Source organism: Pan paniscus, chromosome 1, assembly GCF_029289425.2.
Source record: "Pan paniscus chromosome 1, NHGRI_mPanPan1-v2.0_pri, whole genome shotgun sequence".
NCBI classification, from domain to species: Eukaryota; Metazoa; Chordata; class Mammalia; order Primates; family Hominidae; genus Pan; species Pan paniscus.
The window spans coordinates 91,580,565-91,599,269 of NC_073249.2; the positions used below are offsets into that span (position 1 = coordinate 91,580,565).

General features: G+C 40.8%; 1 protein-coding gene across 2 annotated transcripts; it reads right to left on the bottom strand.

Moving 5' to 3' along the window:
- Positions 1-8,597: 8,597 nt before the first annotated feature.
- Positions 8,598-18,480, bottom strand: CD1A (CD1a molecule). 2 transcript variants are annotated; one of them, XM_057300854.2, is made up of 6 exons: positions 18,405-18,480; positions 11,508-11,774; positions 10,576-10,854; positions 9,801-10,079; positions 9,354-9,444; positions 8,598-9,184 (listed from the first exon to the last, which is right to left on the bottom strand). In XM_057300854.2, exons 1-6 carry the CDS (start codon positions 18,427-18,429, stop codon positions 9,175-9,177), a joined length of 951 nt encoding a protein of 316 aa, XP_057156837.2. In that variant the 5' UTR covers positions 18,430-18,480; the 3' UTR covers positions 8,598-9,174. The 2 variants fall into 2 exon arrangements, with proteins under 2 accessions (XP_057156837.2, XP_057156835.2); XM_057300852.2 differs by lacking the exon at positions 18,405-18,480 and adding an exon at positions 12,109-13,074.
- Between the last annotated feature and the right edge of the window lie 225 nt (positions 18,481-18,705).

The window sequence follows — 18,705 nt, forward strand, 5'->3', positions numbered from 1 at the left end:
GAAAGAGGAGCAAAGAGAAAACAGGCCGACGTGGGTAATCAAGAAACTAAAGATTTAGTTCAGAAAACGGAAAAACTAAAATCGAGGAGAGTCCAGCCTCTGAAGCTGCAGAGAAAGAAGCCAAGTCTGATTAGTATTACATTCCATGTCTTATCGGTCTTCCCTGTCTCCCTTCTTGTACAACCTGGGGGAATATTTTTATCAACTATTTTGTAAACAAAAGTTTTTCAGTAGCTCTAGAAACATTTTTAAGAGAGAGTGAATCCCATCTCACCTCATTTTTTAAGTGTAAGTGCTTTTTTTTACAGGTGAAATCATTCTCTGGTTGTTTATTTTTGGTACCAGAAAATAGTGTGGAATATCGAATAATGGGAGGCTTTGTCTTGGGTGTCAGCTTAACATTCCATGGATGGGGGGTTAGCTTTGATATCCTATAATACAAAGCGTACTAAATGGCAATGTGGAGTCACAGTCCTGCCTTTAATGTCTTGAACATTTTAAATTACTTCTAGTCCCATGTTGTTTGTCAGTAGAATTGTCTCCTAAAGGAAACCACTCCTTCATAATGGCTCTCCCTGTCAGAATTGTGTGCACTCTGTAACATCTTTGGTCGTGGTAGTCCTGTTTTTCTAATAACTTTGTTACCTTGCTGTGAAATACTAAAAATTTGAGTGTGTAGTGTATATGCTATTCAGTTGTGAGTTGGTGGGACATCTGTAACAGCTTATCAACGTGAAGATACTGGTACTTGGTAGCCTCTTAAGGAAAATTTGCCTCCAAATTTTAAGCAGGAAAGTTACTGGAACAACTTTAAAAAATAATTACAATACATGGCTTTTTAGATTTTCAGTACATATGTTAAGAATTGAAATATCTGTGTATTGACCCTCAACACAACCAATAAAATCTCAATTATAAAAGAAAAAAAGTGGTACTATTTGATGTGTACAACTCTAATTGCAACACAGGTATTGTACTGTATGCTTCGTGTATTGATGCATTGCATTCAGCACTTTCTTGAAGACCTTCGCAACAGTCTGGTCTGTTGTTTCTACACATGTATACTTAATCAACAAACATCTCCAAATTCATATATGGGTGTATATCTCATATATGTTATATATACCCATTTTATTGTTAGAATTCCAAATAGTTTTCTTAATTGTCTATGCATTAATTTTTCTCAGTGTGTAGTTTGTTGAAGAGAAATTCTTAATTTTACAAAGTAAAATTCAACTATTTTTTTTTGAGACAGAGTCTCACTTCTGTCACCCAGGCTGGAGTGCAGTGGTGCAATCTTGGCTCACCACAACCTCCATCTCCTGGGTTCAAGCTATTCTCCTGCCTCAGCCTCCTGAGTAGCTGAGATTACTGTAATCCCACCCCCAGCTAATTTTTGTATTTTTAGTAGAGACAGGGTTTTGCCATGTTGTCCAGTCTGGACTGGAACTCCTGACCTCAGGTGATCCAGCCACCTTGGCCTCCCAAAGTGCTGGGATTACAGGCATGAGCCACTGCACCCAGCCCCAGTCCAAATTTTAAATGGCTGCTGTCCTCTGCCAATTTTTGGAAGCTTGACAAAGACAGCTTAGGAATTTTAGATAAATAGAGCAAATGATAAGCCTTTGGAAATGCATAGGAAACAAAATGACTATTCTTAGAACCAAATACAAGCCTTACAGTAGAAACTAAAAAACACCAATTGTTTTATATGTATGTAAATATAAGTAAAACCCAAAGGAGAACAAACAGCAAATAAATGAAAATTAAAAGCAAAACCAACAGGAAAATAACTCCCAAATTTTCTCTTACTCAGTTTACCTTGGAGTCTACAGTGTTATCCAGGGCCTAAAAAAATATGATATTCTGTTTCTGATATACTAATTAATGTGTTTAAGTCCACCAGTACCACTCTACATTTTGTGCAATTAAGACATTCACTTTAGGCATGTAACCAATAAGTACCTTAGTGCTAGTACTTTCTATGTAGAATAACAAATACAGTGTGAAACAAAGCAATGCAAGCATTTATGTAAAATTTGACTCCATGTTAAATCTGGCTTCATGCTTAACTATATTTAAAAAGAATTATCAAACTGCCAATGTATTTATTTATAATAATTCTTATTGTACCTTCATCAAGACTAAGAGCTTTAACGGTGAACAATGTTAATTAGTCAAATGTCTCCAATTTTCTATCAGTTTTTAAAGGATATTTACTATATAAACTTTTCAACTTTTTATTTTCTGTTTATGTACATGAAGATAAACACACAGAGAAACAGAAAGAAAACAACGTATGACTTCAACAAGGCATCTGTGTCATGCTTGAACTTTCTGTTTTGTCCTAAATTTTTTTTAAAAAATTCATTTATTTTTAGGAAAAAAAAAATGCTGTCAGATTGTTTTCTCAGGGGACACACATACACTGTTGGTGGGAGTGTAATTTAGTTCAACCATTGTGGAAAGAAGTATGGTGATTCCTCCAACAGCTAAAAACAGAAATATCCATTCAACCCAGCAATCCATTACTAGGTATATACCCAGAGAAATATAAATCATTCTACTGTAAAGACACATGCGCACAAATGTTCACTGAAGCACTATTCACAATAGCAAACATGGATTCAACCTAAATGCCCATCAACGACAGATTAGATAAAGGAAATGTAGTACCTATGCACCATGTAATACTATGCAGCCATAAAAAAGAATGAGATCATATCTTTTGTGGGAACATGGAAGGAGCTGGAGGCCATTATCTTTAGCAAACCGATGCAAGAACAGAAAACAAAATACCACATATTCTTACTTTTAAGTGGGAGCTAAATGATTAGAATTCATGAGCACAAAGAAGAAAACAACACGCACTGGGGCCTCGTTGAGGATGGAGGATGAGAGGAGGGAGAGGAGCAGAAAAAAATAACTATTGGGTACTAAGCTTAGTACCTGGGCGATGACATAATCTGTACAACAAACTTCCACAACATGAGTTTACTATATAAAAAACCTGCACATGTACCCCAAACCTAAAATAAAAGTTTAAAAAAAAAATTCTTGTACAAAATTATCCTCTTTCCTTTTTAACCTTTCTTGCCAAAAATACATCTTTATGTTCTTAACTTTCTTCACATCTCTCTCCCCTACTTACTGGTTCCTTTCTACCTTATTTCATAAATAAGTTTTTCGAGTCCATAATTGGAATCAAACTTTAGAAAACATTTGAATTAGACAAAATTATTCCATTTCTCAATAAGAAAACACCTTCTTTGGCAGGTTTTATATACTAAATTATATATTAACTACAATTCTTATTCTTAGTAACCTTAAACTTTAGTGAAAACTAGGAAGCAAGAAATCTTTAACTGTCTATCAAATATTTGCATTTTATAGATGAAAACATTCCACAATTTATAAAAACATGTTTCTCCATATCATAACCCTTTCTTAACTGGAAATGACCCAGACATCCAAGAAGCATCAAAAATAATTTTAAGATTTTAAATTACACAAAAAGCTCACCTACAAGCATGTATCCCATTTACATGTATTCAATTCTTTCATCTGTTTAAACAATTTATAGGTCGGGCGCAGTGGCTCACGCCTGTAATCCCAGCACTTTGGGAGGCCGAGGCAGGCGGATCACGAGGTCAGGAGATCGAGACCATCCTGGCTAACACGGTGAAACCCCGTCCCTACTAAAAATACAAAAAAATTAGCCGGACCTGGTGGCGGGTGCCTGTAGTCCCAGCTACTCGGGAGGCTGAGGCAGGAGACTGGCGTGAACCTGGGAGGCAGAGCTTGCAGTGAGCCGAGATCGCGCTACTGGACTCCAACCTGGGCGACAGAGCGAGACTCCGTCTCAAAAAAAGAAAAAAAAAATTTTATATAAGTGGATTCTGAAAACTGAGATATTAGACAAAAGTAGTCGTCATTTCAGGTTATTGCTCTGTTGACCGTTATTTGTAGCCTATGAATATTAGGTGCTCACCTAAGTAAGCAACTTAAATACATAGGTATTTTTGCCAATAACTTAGAAGATTCAACTGTTTTTATTAAACTAACAACATTTAATTAGTCTTATTTCCCAAAGAAGGCACACAAACAAAGATCATTTTGTTTTGGCTGGGTTTATACTTTTATAACCCTCTGTGCCAAACACTGACACCTCAAAGTATCTAGCAAAGACAATTATAAAACCCAGACGTAAATGTATTCTAACACTGTTAAGACATTCTTATTTTTATATTACTAATGACTCTAAAGCCAGCTTTTTAAATAAACATTTACTTAAGTCACATAAAACTGAAAATTCCTTAGATTTATTTATTTAGTGTATAAGATGCTCTTTTATTTATAAGCCAATTTGGTAGACACAACATACAACATAATAAATGTACATACACATAAACACATCTAAACATGTATACACATACACACACAAAGATCCAATAGCTTTTACCTTGGAACTCTAGCCATGAGATAGCAATACCAAACCACTGGTTTAGGAACATGTTCACATGGCTCAAGTTTGTTTGCCCCAATATGTAATCCAATGAAAGCTTTGGACCAAAATTTGGGTAAAGCAGTTTCCATGGCCGTTTGATTATTAAAGGCTAAATTTCCCCAGGCTCCAAAGAACACTAGAGCCAAACAGCACTATAGAAGAACATCATGTACTAACCAGGTCCAACCCTGCTTAGAACAGCAGCCTAAAAGCTTAGATACATGTAACACCGTAACACCGTTCCACTGTCTCACTCAACAGCATGACCCATGGAGAAGCCAAACTTCTCCAGATTCCAAAGAACACTGAAGCCAAACAATGTTACAAAATGTTATCAGTTTATCAAATTCTGATTTCCTGTGACTATATTAACACACACAAATAAACAAGCAATCACTAAAACACTGTCCAATTGCTGCAGCAACCAACGAGTTCCAATATCAATCAGTTGGGCTTGTTCAACCTGCAAATGGAAATTCCTTCAGAATTGCCCAAATTGAGAGGAGAAGATCCCACTGTCTGGTACCCACAAAAGACATTCACCCATCCAGACTCAGATGACACATTTCAAAGGCTGCTCTTCCTAGGCAATCAGAAACACGGCTGGGGCTGGCAGAAGTAGGGCCAGAGAAAGAAAAACCAACACCCACCTGTAGCCAAAAAAGTGTTGGGCAGCTGCTTAGGAGGACTTTTGAGACTCTCCCTGCCCACAGCAGCCAAGTTACTAGCAATACATTCCCAGCCAGGGAACTAAACCTTGTCAAAAAAAAACTAAAACCTACCAAACTACTGCATCTGGACAACGAGATGCCAGACTCCTCACCCGTCATGATTGCTTAAGCAACTACCTGCTTGCTGTTGACCAATTCTTCTTCCTTACCTCTCCCTAATTCCTATTTTGCCACACAGGGTTCTGTTTCTTCCCTGCCCTATAAATCCCTAATTTTAGTCAATCAAGGAAATGGATTTGAGATTGATTTCCTATCTCCTCGGCTGCAGCAGTCAATTAAAGGCAATATTCATTGCCTCAGTAACTGGTTTTTATGTGGCAAGCAGCAGGGCGTAGACCAAACTCCTGGCATTTTAATAACACTAGGTTGCCTTTGCATTCCTATGAAAATCCTAAGAGTATATATTTTTGCCTCTATTTTAACCAAAGAAAAGAAGGAAGATCAGGGAACCTTTCCAAAGTCACTCACTTAGCAGCAGATGCAGCACTTTTATTCCTGGTCAGAAATATATGAAAAGTTCAAGAGAGTAATTAATTCAGGCAGCATAGTTAAAAACAGGACAGTGTAAGAGTTTAAAAAGATAAGCACACATATAAGAAAAAAACTACAGGTCAGGTATTCCTAATGTGAAAATCTGAAATGCAAAATGCTCCGGAATTTAAAATATTTTGAGCACTGACACGATGCTGAAAGAAAATGCTCGTTGGAGCATTTCAAGTTTCAGATTTCCAGATTAGGGATGCTCGGCTGGTGGGTGTATGGAAATGTTCTAAAGCCCCCCCAAAATCTGAAATCTGAAACACCTGTGATTCCAAGCATTTCAGATAAAGAATACTCAACCTGCAAAAGAAAAGAAATCAATTTTAAAGTATAGCCAATCCCAAGAAGGGAGGAGGAGGGAGATGGAAATAAAGAGGAATACTTCAACCAAGAGTAAAATCAGCTAAGTGTCCCCTAGGGTCCATGTACATCAGATAGGATGCTTTCAAGCACAAACAAGAGAAAACCCAACTTGATAGGCTGAAACAGTAAAGGAAATGTATCATCTAACATCACTGAGAAGTCCAGGGTTCATTCAGGCTTTGGATACAGTTTAATCTGGACTCTTCTGAGAGTCCGTTGCCTCTACCTTCTTGCCTGTGTGATTTCTCTGGTGCTGAAAAAAAAATGACTTGAGCTGTTTCAAGCTCTATACCTCACACCATACCATCCAGGACAAGAGAGAGCATCTCTTTTCCCTATTGTCAAACACAAGAATCAGGCGTCATGTAAACAGTGTCACTTTAGAACAGGTACATAGCCCTGAACCACCACTCTGAGCAAGGGTAAGTGGGATCTATACGATGATTGGCTTAAATCTCAGCTTACTTTCCATCCTTTAGCCTATCACATTGTAAAGAATGAGTTATCATGATTGCCTTAGGCTGACCACTAGAGCTGAAGGTGGTATCAACCAACCAAAAGCCAGATGACTACTATGCAAATGTGGCAAGGTGGATTCAAACCCAAATGGGTTGGAACCAATCATGTCAAACATAGGTAAAAAGACTGCAGCTGTCCCATTCTTTGCTCTCCTCTATCCCATATTTTTCTTTTCCCCTTCACCCATTACAACTTCATTTTCCAAAAATTTCCATATACGCAGCCACTGCCAACTGCACCTGGTCTGCCTGGATGTTTCCCTTGCCTTGGGCCCCTCTTCTCAGTATCCTAAATAAATTAGAGCTAAGTCCCTTTCCCCAAGTTCAACTCTAATAAGTTACTATACTAGAAAACTGAGAAATAAACAACAAGAAATGAAAATGGCAACCTGCAGAATCATAAGAAATATTTGTTGAATTCATGAATCCTAAAGTAATTGAAGTCTAGCTATGGATATCTTGACAAATACTACCATCTACCATCTGGGGTCAATAGTCAATCCTCATCATTCAAAAATGTTATATTTGCTAATTTGTCTACTTGCCAAATTTTATTTGTAACCCCTAGATATATATTCATAGCATATTCACAATCATTCATGAATATATGCAGTGAGGTACAAAATTTGAGTCCCCCAAAGAACATGTTCCTAACTAAGGTCGAAAAAGGTGGTGCTTTGTCTTCATGTTCCAGCTCTCACACAGTAAACAAGTGTCCTTTTTGTAATCTATATAGTGCCAACTTCTCCACATTTTTGGGTTTTTGGTTGGTGATTTCACAATCTTAAATGGTCCCAAGTGTAGCGCTTAAGTGCTGTCGCATTTTCCTAAGCATAAGAAAGCTGTGACATGCCTTACAGAGAAAAATAAATAAATAAATAAAAATAATAAATAAATAAATTAAATAAATAAATAAATGAAAATAAATCAACAGTGCAGTACATGCAGGAAAAGGAGGAGGAAATTCACCCATCTGTAGGTGAGGCTGCTTGGGAAAGTAACATCTATAATGCTATGCTGAAGCTATGGGAAAATAGCTACATTTGTGGATTCATGAAATGACAACTATTTTTTTTAAGTGTAGTGGACAGCAAAGTTGTGAAGCTGAAAACCAAAGAAATTTGTGATCATGTTAACCAAGGTCAGGAATATATTAAACACTTCTTAGATAGTGTTTTATTATAAAGAAATACTGCATATAATGAATTAATTATATATACATATATAAAATAAGATGTTTTTAAACAGAAACACACATAAAACCAGCTTATGTATTCACCAGTTGACAAAAATGTTGTGAAAAATCTCACAAGAACCTAACACCTGTATTTCCCCTGGGAACAATGGCTCATTGCTCACAAATTCAGTATTTGCAGCAACTGCACAGAACATAACTGCCATGAATAATGAGAATGTGCAGTAGGTACATTACTTGCCTTGATCTCACTTCAATCTTCAGGAGTAACACTCTTGTTCCCTTTTTTGATCATTTTCAATTCAGTGACACACTTGTACTACATCTCAGGCATCACCAGCATCAGTGCCTCACAAATTTTAATGGACATGTGAGTATCCTGCTGATCTTCCAAAACACAAATTATAATTCAGTAAACCTAAGGTGAGGCCCACATTCTACCTTTCTAACAAGCTCCAGTGTGAGAACTCTGCTGCTTTTCCCTGAACCACTGAATAGTAAAGATATACATCCTGCCTTGCATACCTGGAACAATAATTTAACTCGAAGAGCTCTCTATAGTTGAATGATAGGAGTAGTAAGAGGCAAAATTGTGTTTCTCCTCTGGAGCTCAGAGAACAAACTATAGAACTAGGAATGTGTAAAATTTCCTCCAAGTGAGAAGACTTTTAAGCAGAAGAGTATCAAATGTCTCAACTACTTCAAAAGCACCAGGAAGGAAAAGAATAAGAAAACACTACAAATTTGGCATAAATTCAACACAGAGTTTTATTGAGAACATGTTTCATGCAGGCAAGATCCTTCACCATGGATGCATATATTAAAAATACATGTACTTTGCATTGAAGCAGCTGAAAAATTAGAAGGAAAGGGGGGATCTAAATAACTGCAACGAAGAGGAAGTGAGGAGCACAGTTAGCAAAGTACGGCTAAAATGTGGCGGGAGTTCAGACCAGGGAGAGACTGCTTCCCACTTGTGAGTCAGGGAAGGGATATCTGGAGTAAGGGATATCTAAAACAGGCCTGATGATCCATTAATAGTTGAACATGTGGAGGTTGCTAGGACCCCATTCCATCTGGAGATAAAATTTGAATTTAAAAGTCCCAGAACCCAGGTCAGAACAACAAATCCTGCAAAATTAAATTGAGCTGATATTGACAAACAATCATTAATCAGAAACAAGCAAAAATAACAAAATTTTTACAAAGAGAGTTGAGAGGACGTCATGATCACGATGCGTTCAGGTGTGTCCTGAGCCCTTGGGCTGCTGGTCTCTCACCCCAAAAGGAGAAGGGTGACGAGGAGGCTCATGGTGTGTCTTAACAGAAACTGGATGAGAACAGAAAAAGACGTCACCCTGAATAAGGTGGAGCTGAGAATTGAGGAGCAAGAGGGAAGGGGACTGGGGAGAGAAGAACTGAGGAGAGAAAAACAAAAAACATGGGAAGAAAAGTGGGGTAGAGGCTAACAGTAGGAAAGACACATGCAAAGAACTCACCAGCGTTTCCTGAACCAAAGCGCAAGACCTATCAGAAGAAGTAAAGGCACTATCACCGCCAAGATGATGAAGCCCACGGAACTGTGATGTTCTGTGAATTTGGGGAGACACCAAGGATGTTATAATCCACCCCATTTTACCTCATCCACTCCCTATTTCACTGCATTCCCTGGGCTTCTTTTTTTCATTTGAGTATCCAACTTACCAATCTCCTTTCTTTCTATGTTTTTCTCTCATCCCTGCTCAGAGACGGATTCTTCAGCTAACCCTCAGCATCCTCCTGCATCTACAGGGCCCTCATTTTCAACACTTCCGTTTCTTAGATTATCTATTTTTATTCATGTTTGGGCTATAATCCCTAAAATCCTAAAATTTTCAGCTTGCCCTCCCTCTATGCCTGAGGTCCACTTCCTGGCATTTCCAGCCTGGGCCTTAGCTTTTTCTCACCCCAGTAGAGGACGATGTCCTTGCCCTCTAGACTGCTGTGCTTCACCCGACAGGACAGGTCAGCTGCCTCCCCAGCGGCCACCTCCAGGGTTGCGCGGAGATACCATGTCCCATCAGCACTGGGCAAGATGTCCCCTCGCTGAGTGCCCTGCTGCTCCTGCTCACCCCGCATCCACATCACCCACACGGGCTTTGGGTAGAATCCTGAGACATGGCACACAAGCTGCAGATGGCCAGGGCCAGGACTGGGGCCGTGGGACAGCCAGGCCTCGGGCTTCACTGCAAAGGACATAAAAGATATTCAAATACAGACTTGGAGTTTCATATCTCCACAACAGTTTAGAAGTTTAGATAGACACACCGTTCCCATTTCTCTTTTTTTGAGACAGGGTCTCACTCTGTCACTATGCTGCAATGCAGTGGCATAATTATAAATTATAGCTCACTGTAACCTCAAACTGTTAGGCTCAAGCGATCCTCCTGCCTCAGCCTCTTAAGTAACTGGGACTACAGGTGTGTGCCACCATGACTAGCTAACTTATTTTTATTTTTTAGAGACACTGGTCTCACTCTGTTGCTCAGGCTGGTCTGGGACTCCCGCCCTTAAGAAGTCCTCCAGCCTCAGCTTCCCAAAGTACTGGGATTACAGATGTGAGGCACTGCACCCAGCCTTTCCCACTTCTGGGTGGCTCTTCCTTATTCTAAATTGGAAGGGGGTGGTGGAAGGGTGTGATTTTCAAATCAAAAATTCTTGGAGGGAGAGTGCAGGACTGACCTTGCCGCTGGAGATGTGCCTTTCCTGCATCAAGAAGACCCAAGATGAAACGTGGGCAGGTGTCACTGAGGAGATTGTGTGTTATGTCGTTTTCATGCTGATTCTGATTGAACACTTTGCAGAAACGCTTGGCCATATTCCCAGCCACTGGATATGGCAACCATGAATTGTTCTGGAAGCTCACAAAGTCTGATCCTTGATAAGCTAACTGCAAGAAACTTCCTGAGACCTTTCCAGAGTGCAGCTCACAGCCTCCTATCAGCTGTATCTCAAAAGGATCTGGGGTTATGAAATAGAGGAAAGAGGGAGAAAAAAATATAAAATGAAATGAGTAGAAGCAAAGATTGTAGAAGCAGAAGGGGGAAGTGTGCAGGGTTTGACATAATGGAATAAAATTTGGTTTGGTCAGGGATTCAGAGAAAGAGGAATTGGTGGGAGCTGTAGGTGGAGGAAAAGATTAATAACATGAGGAAGAGGGCAAACTGGGCAAAGAAGGTGATGTGAATGCTGTGGGTGAGGAAGAACCTGGTGTAAGAGAACTGGGATTATAACGACTTAGGTTGAATGAAATGCAATGGGTTACAATTGAGTATATATAGAGAGACTGCTGAAGAGAATGAATGAGAAAGTGAGAAAGCTGAAGGTATCTGGTTGTAGGGCAGGCAGAAGGGTGGTCATGGGATACCTCTAAGAAAAGATAATAACGCACAACCCTGCAATCAATGAGAGAGGAGTTCATAAGTAGCAGAAGTGTTTGAAGAATTAAGGTCTGGATGATAGCCCTTGCCCAAAAATATGCAATTGCAGTTTTATGGTGGAAAGAATAGAATAAGATACAGAAGAGAGTCAGGCTGTTTCCGAAAGGAATAAGAAACATTGAGACAACCCCTCTCTCCCACCTCACCACTCTCCATGGAGGAAACTGAACTCACATTCAAACTGCAATTCATGGGCGTATCTACGAATTCCCTCAGATGACCGAATGGTGTGTATATGGAATAATGTTTCCAGTTCCTTCCACTCCTCATTGCTGAAGTTTCCCCTGGACCAGGGCCACAGGAAAACGATGGTGCTGGAATTGCTGTCCCAGGTATGAGTCTGCAAATCACTCAGCCAACCTGAGATCAGATTTCGTTTCCAGGAATGGTTGTAAAAGGATGCGATCCAGGTGACATGGAAGGAGAGAGGCTCCTTGAGCCCTGCGACAAAAGAACAGATAGAATGGGGAGAAAGACATTGAGAAAGAGAATGGAGAGAGAAAGGTGCCAGAGTGGGGGAACTCAGAATCTGGAGAAAAGGGGATCCATCATGATCTTAGCAGACATTCACTTGCCACACAGTCCCATGCCTTATCAACCACCTTCATAAGAGCTCGGGGACCTGGAGTCATGGATAGTCAGAATGGAACCAGCCTGGCACTCTCACTTTCCAGGTATATGCTAGGGAAACCACACACACACACACACACACACACACACACACAGAGAGAGACCTTCACCCACCACCCAACTGGGCAGTTGTCAGAGTTCTTACCGTCTGCATTGCCATCACCTGGGAGAACAGCTAACAATGGAAGTAGCAAAAACAGCATGTCATTTGCAGATGTTATTTCCTTCTCTCAGAAAAATTGGTCTTTGATTTCTGTTCCAAACAAACCTACCCCACGATATCTCTATTCTGACTTCTTTCTGCAACCAACAGACAAACCTCCCCTGACTGCAACAAAGAAAATCCACTCCTTCAAAAACCCTGAGATGCCTACTCAGTCTCTCATTTCCCTCTGGTTCTGACTCTCCTGTCTGTTCCAGCTTCTCTCCTTGTCACCAACCTCCAACTTATTCACCTTCCCCTAATTCAACCGCTATGGAACAAGTCTGATGTGGCATTGAAAAGCCACTTAACCACTAAGGACATTTTTTTCTCAATCATACAATAAGAGCATAAAACGAAATGGCTCCTAGTGTGCTGCCCAATGCTCCCATGTCCCTGCTCTTTTTGATCACTCTGTCCTTTTCAATATTTTCCCATGTATTCTCTTCCCCTGTCTCTTCAGCCCCTTACTACATTCACATTTCTGATTTAACATTGATTTATTTGCTTTTTCAGAGTCTCCTACGACTGCCCTGTGCGACAGTACAAACTAACACCTTTTCTCCATTATTCTTAGAGAAGAGCCAGTAACCATCACAAAAAAAAAAAAAACACAGGAACACTAAAACATATAAAGAAAATTTCCTCTGTTTGATTTTCATTGATATACATTCACTCACCCAACAGTCTCTCTTAGCACCTGCTTGGAGTCAAGCATCTTGGTACACTTAAGAATATGCAGTGGCTGACAACACAATCACTTTATTGAAGGAGTTTTTCTCTACTTAGGGAGAAAAGCACGCCATGAACTATAAATCTTGGTGTACTGAGTTTTATTATACTGTATACACTCTCTGGATAAAAACAAGACCTGCTTGAAATAATATTTTCTAAAATGGGAGCTCCTAACTAATGTATGCCAGCCCAGAATTTTGATTTCAATGTTTGACTTGGAGTGTTAGTTCCATACAGTTATCGTACTGTATCCCCACCTAACAGAGCACCTCGCAAGTGGTAGGTGCTTAGTGAATATTTGTCAAATGAATGAATGAATTCAGCCTATGCATCCATTTTTTAATTATGGAGGTGATATTCAACATGAAACTTTTTAAAGATATCATAAAAGTTACTTGTAACCCTACATAGTGAGATGAGAATCTCATACAGTTTTATTTAGGATAAAAGTACAAGTTACTGGCATGAGATTTACATAAAAGATCCTGCTATAAATGTCCTATTACTTATAAGAAACTAGTCAGAACTTGTGAGCAGTGAAGTTAATGGAGTATTCCAAAGTCTTTATCCCAGGATCCCTTTTTATTAGTCCTATTTGGATGTTTCAGGGTTGTTTTGTTATAAATGAGTCTTTGCTGGACACATTTACATTCCTCTTTTATGCTGCTTGTAACTGTTGAAGGGCTTCCAAATATATGTTTGTGCTTTGTAGGTATCATCCATATAAATGTGTTTGGGCTATTTACTTTATTTTTTGGTTTTCAAAAAACAAGTATCTGAAGCTAATTTAGGGGGGAAAAATTTTTTTTTCTTGAGACAGGGTTTCACTCTGTTACTCAGGCTGGAGTGCAGTGGAATAATCATAGCTCACTGTAACCTCAAACTCCCGGCCTCAAGCAATCCTCCTGTGTCAGCCTCCCAAAGTGCTGGGATTGTTGGCATGAGCCACCAGGCATGGCCTGCAAATAATTTTTTTATTTGTTTTTTGTTTTATTTTGTTTTGTTTTGTTTTGAGACAGAGTCTCACTCTGTCACCCAGGCTGGAGTTCAGTGGCATGATCTCAGCTCACTGCAACCTCTGCCTCCCGGGTTAAAGCAATTGTCCTGCCTCGGTTTTGCAAGTAGCTGGGATTACAGGTATGCACCACCATGCCTGGCTAACTTTGATATTATTAATAGAGATGGGGTTTCACCATGTTGGTCTCAAACTCCTGACCTCAGATGATCCACCTGCCTCAGCCTCCCAAAGTGCTGGGATTACAGATAATTTTTTTAAAGTTAAGATTAGCATGCAAAAAGCTGGAAAGAGCTTCATTTTCATACTTGTAATTTTTTGAAGCCAGACTATCAAAATCATAACTTGAGTTTATCAAAGAACTGAAATATCAGGGCAACCAGTTAACCCAAAATATAAAGAAAGACAGACTCCTCCAAGGACACATGGAATGCAAACCCTTGTTTACTTGGGACAGATGCCAGATATTATACAAGACAGTAAGAATAAGAATTCAGCTAAAATTTTAGACAAATTAGTAAAGGCTAGCACGAGTATATAGAAGCCCTGGGAGTCACAAAAACAGGGAAATTCACATCAGTCTCTAAGCCCTTTTCTATGAACCTCACCAGGGTCTTCTGAAACATTAGGGTCAGAGATGTAGACCAGATAAATCCTCTCTCATGATGCGGGCCTGAGGTATGAGAACAGCTACTGCATGGGAAGGGTGGTAAGTCCCAACCAGACCCATCTCCTCTATTGCAACATAGAAAAAAAAAAAAACCGTGGCCGGGTGCGGTGGCTCACACCTGTAATCTCAGCACTTTGGGAGGCCAACGTGGGTGGATCACAAGGTCAGGAGTTCGAGACCAACCTGGCCAACATGGTGCAACCCCGTCTGTACTAATATTACAAAAATTAGCCAGTTGTGGTGGTGCACACCTGTAGTCTCAGCTACTTGAACCCGGGAGGCGGAGGTTGCAGTGAGCCGAGATCACGCCACTGCACTCCAGCCTGGGTGACAGAGCAATATTCCATCTAAAAGGAAAAAAAAAAAGCCCTAACCTGGTGGGGAAAGGGCAGAAAGCCCTGCTGCCCTCAGGGCATATGTGAAAACCACTGCAGCTAAGGAGAAGAAAAACAATGGGAAAGAACAAGAAAACATCCTGGTTCCAGACTATTAGAGGTCCCAAACTGCTGGAAGAAAGGCAGGAACACTTACATGACAAAACTTCAAAAAATTCAAAAATAACTGACCTGCCTAAGAATGAGACTGCACCAGAACAAAAGACAGTGCTCTTACTCCTTCTCCCAAGCAGTATCATAAATATCAATTACAAGACGAGTCTGCAGCTAGAAGAATGGAAAGCATGGTGGTAGGTCCTCTAGAGATATTTCACAAAGGAAACATCAAAACCTGAGAGTGGAGACATTAACAAAACCTTCTGGCAAACCAGCCCCACCCTAGGAACAGAGCAATGTAGAGGAACTTGAAGACTATTGCAGCAACAGCAAAACAGCAAACCCAGTTAGCTCCAGACTAGATTGACTCAAACCCTCACACTGCAGTTCACTCTTGAATAACATGGGTTTCAACTGTGTGCATTTACTCAGACGTGGATTTTCTTCTGACTCTGCCACCATTAAGACAAGGCAACTCCTATTCCTCCTCCTCTTCTGCCTACTGTACATGAAGACAATGAAGATGAACATGTGATGATCCACTTAATAAATAGCAGATATATTTTCTCTCCCTTCTGATTTTCTTTAAAATATTTTCTTTTCTCTTGCTTACTTTAAGAATATCATATATAATACATATAACATACAAAATATGTGTTCATCCACTGTTTATGTTAGCAGTAAGGCTTCCAGCCAATAGTAGGCTATTCATAGTTAAGATTTGGAAAAGTCAAAATTATACATGGATTTTTGACTGCACGGGGCCGTCATCACTCCTAACCCCCATGTTATTCAAGGGTCAGCTGTACAAGTTTAGCAAGCTTATCCTGATTTCTCACGTGGAATGGGTCCTGGGAAAACCTTAGAGATATAGGGACTGTAATCCTTAAAAAGCTCTTTTAAAACTTTATGAGGCTTCTCCCTCATTCAAATGAAATAGAGCTGCAGGGATGGCAGACTTCACGCCAAGGTAACAAAATGAGGGCACAAAAGCTAGCATACACACACAAATGTTTCCCAAGTTAATGCAAAGAGCAGGGAATGAAAAGGTGAGGGAGATGGGAAGAGAGGAACAACATTGGTCTGATCAGGCACAAGACATCCGCATGACTGAGACCAAGGTGGAAGATGGCAGAAATGGTTGGGGAAGACTGAGCTAACCAGAGTCGTAGGATGGAAAGTCTGAAAGAGGCAAAATTCTCCGAAGGTTGTAAAGAGGCAAAGTCAGGATCATCCCCCAAATAGTGAGTTAATCGGTGTATTGTATATCCCGGGCTTGCTTCATGGGGCATGCAACCAATGCAGCATCATAGTTGATGCCCTATGATCATCATTCTTAAATTCTTCATAATTTTATCTTAATGTGTGTTTTATAAATGAAGTCAAATGAGCCAAAAAAAACTTGTGTGAGGGCTTCTTTGCTGACATGTGGTCTTGGCTCCCATCACTTCACCTCCCCAGCACTGATTCTCTGCCATCTGCTCCCCAATGTCTGGGGCCACAGGCAATTCTTGCCCTCCTGTCCACCACTACCCTGCCACTGTCTGCCCATACAGCCGTCTGATCTCATCAGCAGAGGTGGCCCCTTCTGCCATCACCTTTCAAAATTCCCTTGCTTTTGCCAGGGACACAGGGAGAATAAGATTTGGGGGCATGCATCCCACAGTGTCTGCACAGAGGTTGGCTTTAGCCATCCCCACCCAGGCTGCACCACGGAGTGTTTTGAGACAGATCAGGACGACATGCTTTCCCACCCTTGATCCAAGAATCAAGTGCATCTCCATACAGTGGTTGCAATTTCATGGTGGTCACCCATCTGTGGAGGGTTGGAGTGGCCACTGTGGGAAGGAGAGACTGACTTCCTCTTCCCAGCAAGGGGAACCCAGCAGCCAGTGGGCAGCTTGCATGCGCCGGAGTCATGGAGTGCGGCCCCCAGGCACCTAAGAGCCTCTGTGCTCACACTGTGAGTATCCCTGTGCCCAAGGGGTACAACATTAGCAAATTAAACAAACAAACAAGAATAACAAAACAAAACACCATAACAGGTTGAGACAGAGAGAAAGAGAGAAACTTCAGAAGGAATGAAAAAGTTTTATATTTTAATACCTTTAAAAGCACTCTTCTCCTGCCTATTTGAATACAGACCTGCTATGTTCTGAATCTTTGTGTCTTCCCAAAATTCATATGTTGAAATTCTAACCCCCAATGTTATGTTATTAGGAAGTGGGGCCTTTGGGAGGTGATTAGATTATGAGATTGGAGCCCTCATGAATGTCATCAGTTCCCTTATAAGAGACCCAAGAGAGACCCCTGACCCCTTCCACCATGTGAGGACACATCCAGAAAGTGTACTCCATGTACCAGAAAGCAGGCCTCCACTAGACACTGAATCTTCCTTGATCTTGGACTTCCCAGCCTCCGAAACTGTGAGAAATAAATTTCTGTTGTTTATAAGCCACCCAGTCTGTGGTATTCTGTTGTAGCAGCCTGAATGGAGAAAGACAGGGCCCCAGATTTTTATTCTGCACAACCCCACAAATTATGTGGCCTACACCGTTGAATATGGGGTCAGAAAAGCAAAGAGGAGTCAGCTTAGGTTTGATAAGGAAAAGAAAGAGAATTAACTAATTGAGAAATGGAGTTCTGGGACCAAAGTTTTGGGAGCTGATCAGAAACACCAGGGGCATAAAAGATGCTAAAGAAGGAAGAAGCGGGAGAAGAGGAAGTTGGGCACAGATTGGAAAGAGAAGTGGAGACAAGCCACAAGTATCTCCACCCCAGCTTTCTGTGGGCAGAGCTGATCTTTATCAGAGACGCAGGCAGCAGCTGGTGAGAGCTGTAGTCCTACTGTGGGTCTGCAATTTTCCCAGCCAACTCCACTCCTGAGTGTTCACTCAGCTATGATGGGTACAGGGCAGGATCTGAAGGAGGGAACAGAAGGGAACAGGGCTTCTTGGGAGCTGGCTGGGGGTGCTGAGAAATTGGGGTTGAGGGCTGAGAAAGAGCAGAATGCTAGGCAAAAATCAAGAGATAAAATAGGTAAGGAAGGTGACCAGAACTGGAGAAAAGGAAAATAATTAAGAGAGAAGGGGATGGCTATCACTAATCACTGATAATTTTGTACTCCCTGGACACAGGAAACCCCAGAGAAGCAAACTAGTGTGAATAACATATACCCTGATTAGAACTCAATCAGACAGGTGTCCCAGCTATCCTAGGCAAGTCCATATTCTTCCCTTTGCCACCAAACCTTTCCCCAGGATCCACTTTCTTGAACCATTGGTGTTCAGGCCAAAAGCATGTTCCTGTTCACTGTAGCAGCGCTTACCTGTTGCTCCTCCAAACGCAAACATGGCTCCTAAATTCTTCCTTCCCCATTGAAGCTCTCCTCAGAACTCAGATATGAAATCTCCCCTCCCCACATGGTCTCATCTCATCTGACTTCCTCCTCTTCACTAACAGAAACCTCAATTTCCTGGCCACAGAAACCACTGCCTCTCATAACCACATGCCTTTTCTGGGCTTCTCATTTTCCTTCTCACTCTGCTTCAAGTTTTTCCTTGCCATTCTGGCTTCTGGAAGGACTCGCTTTATCTGCCTGTGTGCTGCTGGCCTCTCACGCACCTCTC

Coding starts and splice junctions, on each gene's coding strand:
- CD1A (XM_057300852.2), bottom strand. CDS start 12,166: ATGCTGTTTTTGCTACTTCCATTGTTAGCTGTTCTCCCAGGTGATGGC. Junction 11,775..12,108: donor AGGTGATGGCAATGCAGACG/GTAAGAACTCTG, acceptor CTTTTGTCGCAG/GGCTCAAGGAGCCTCTCTCC. Junction 10,080..10,575: donor GGCACATCTCCAGCGGCAAG/GTCAGTCCTGCA, acceptor TGTCCTTTGCAG/TGAAGCCCGAGGCCTGGCTG.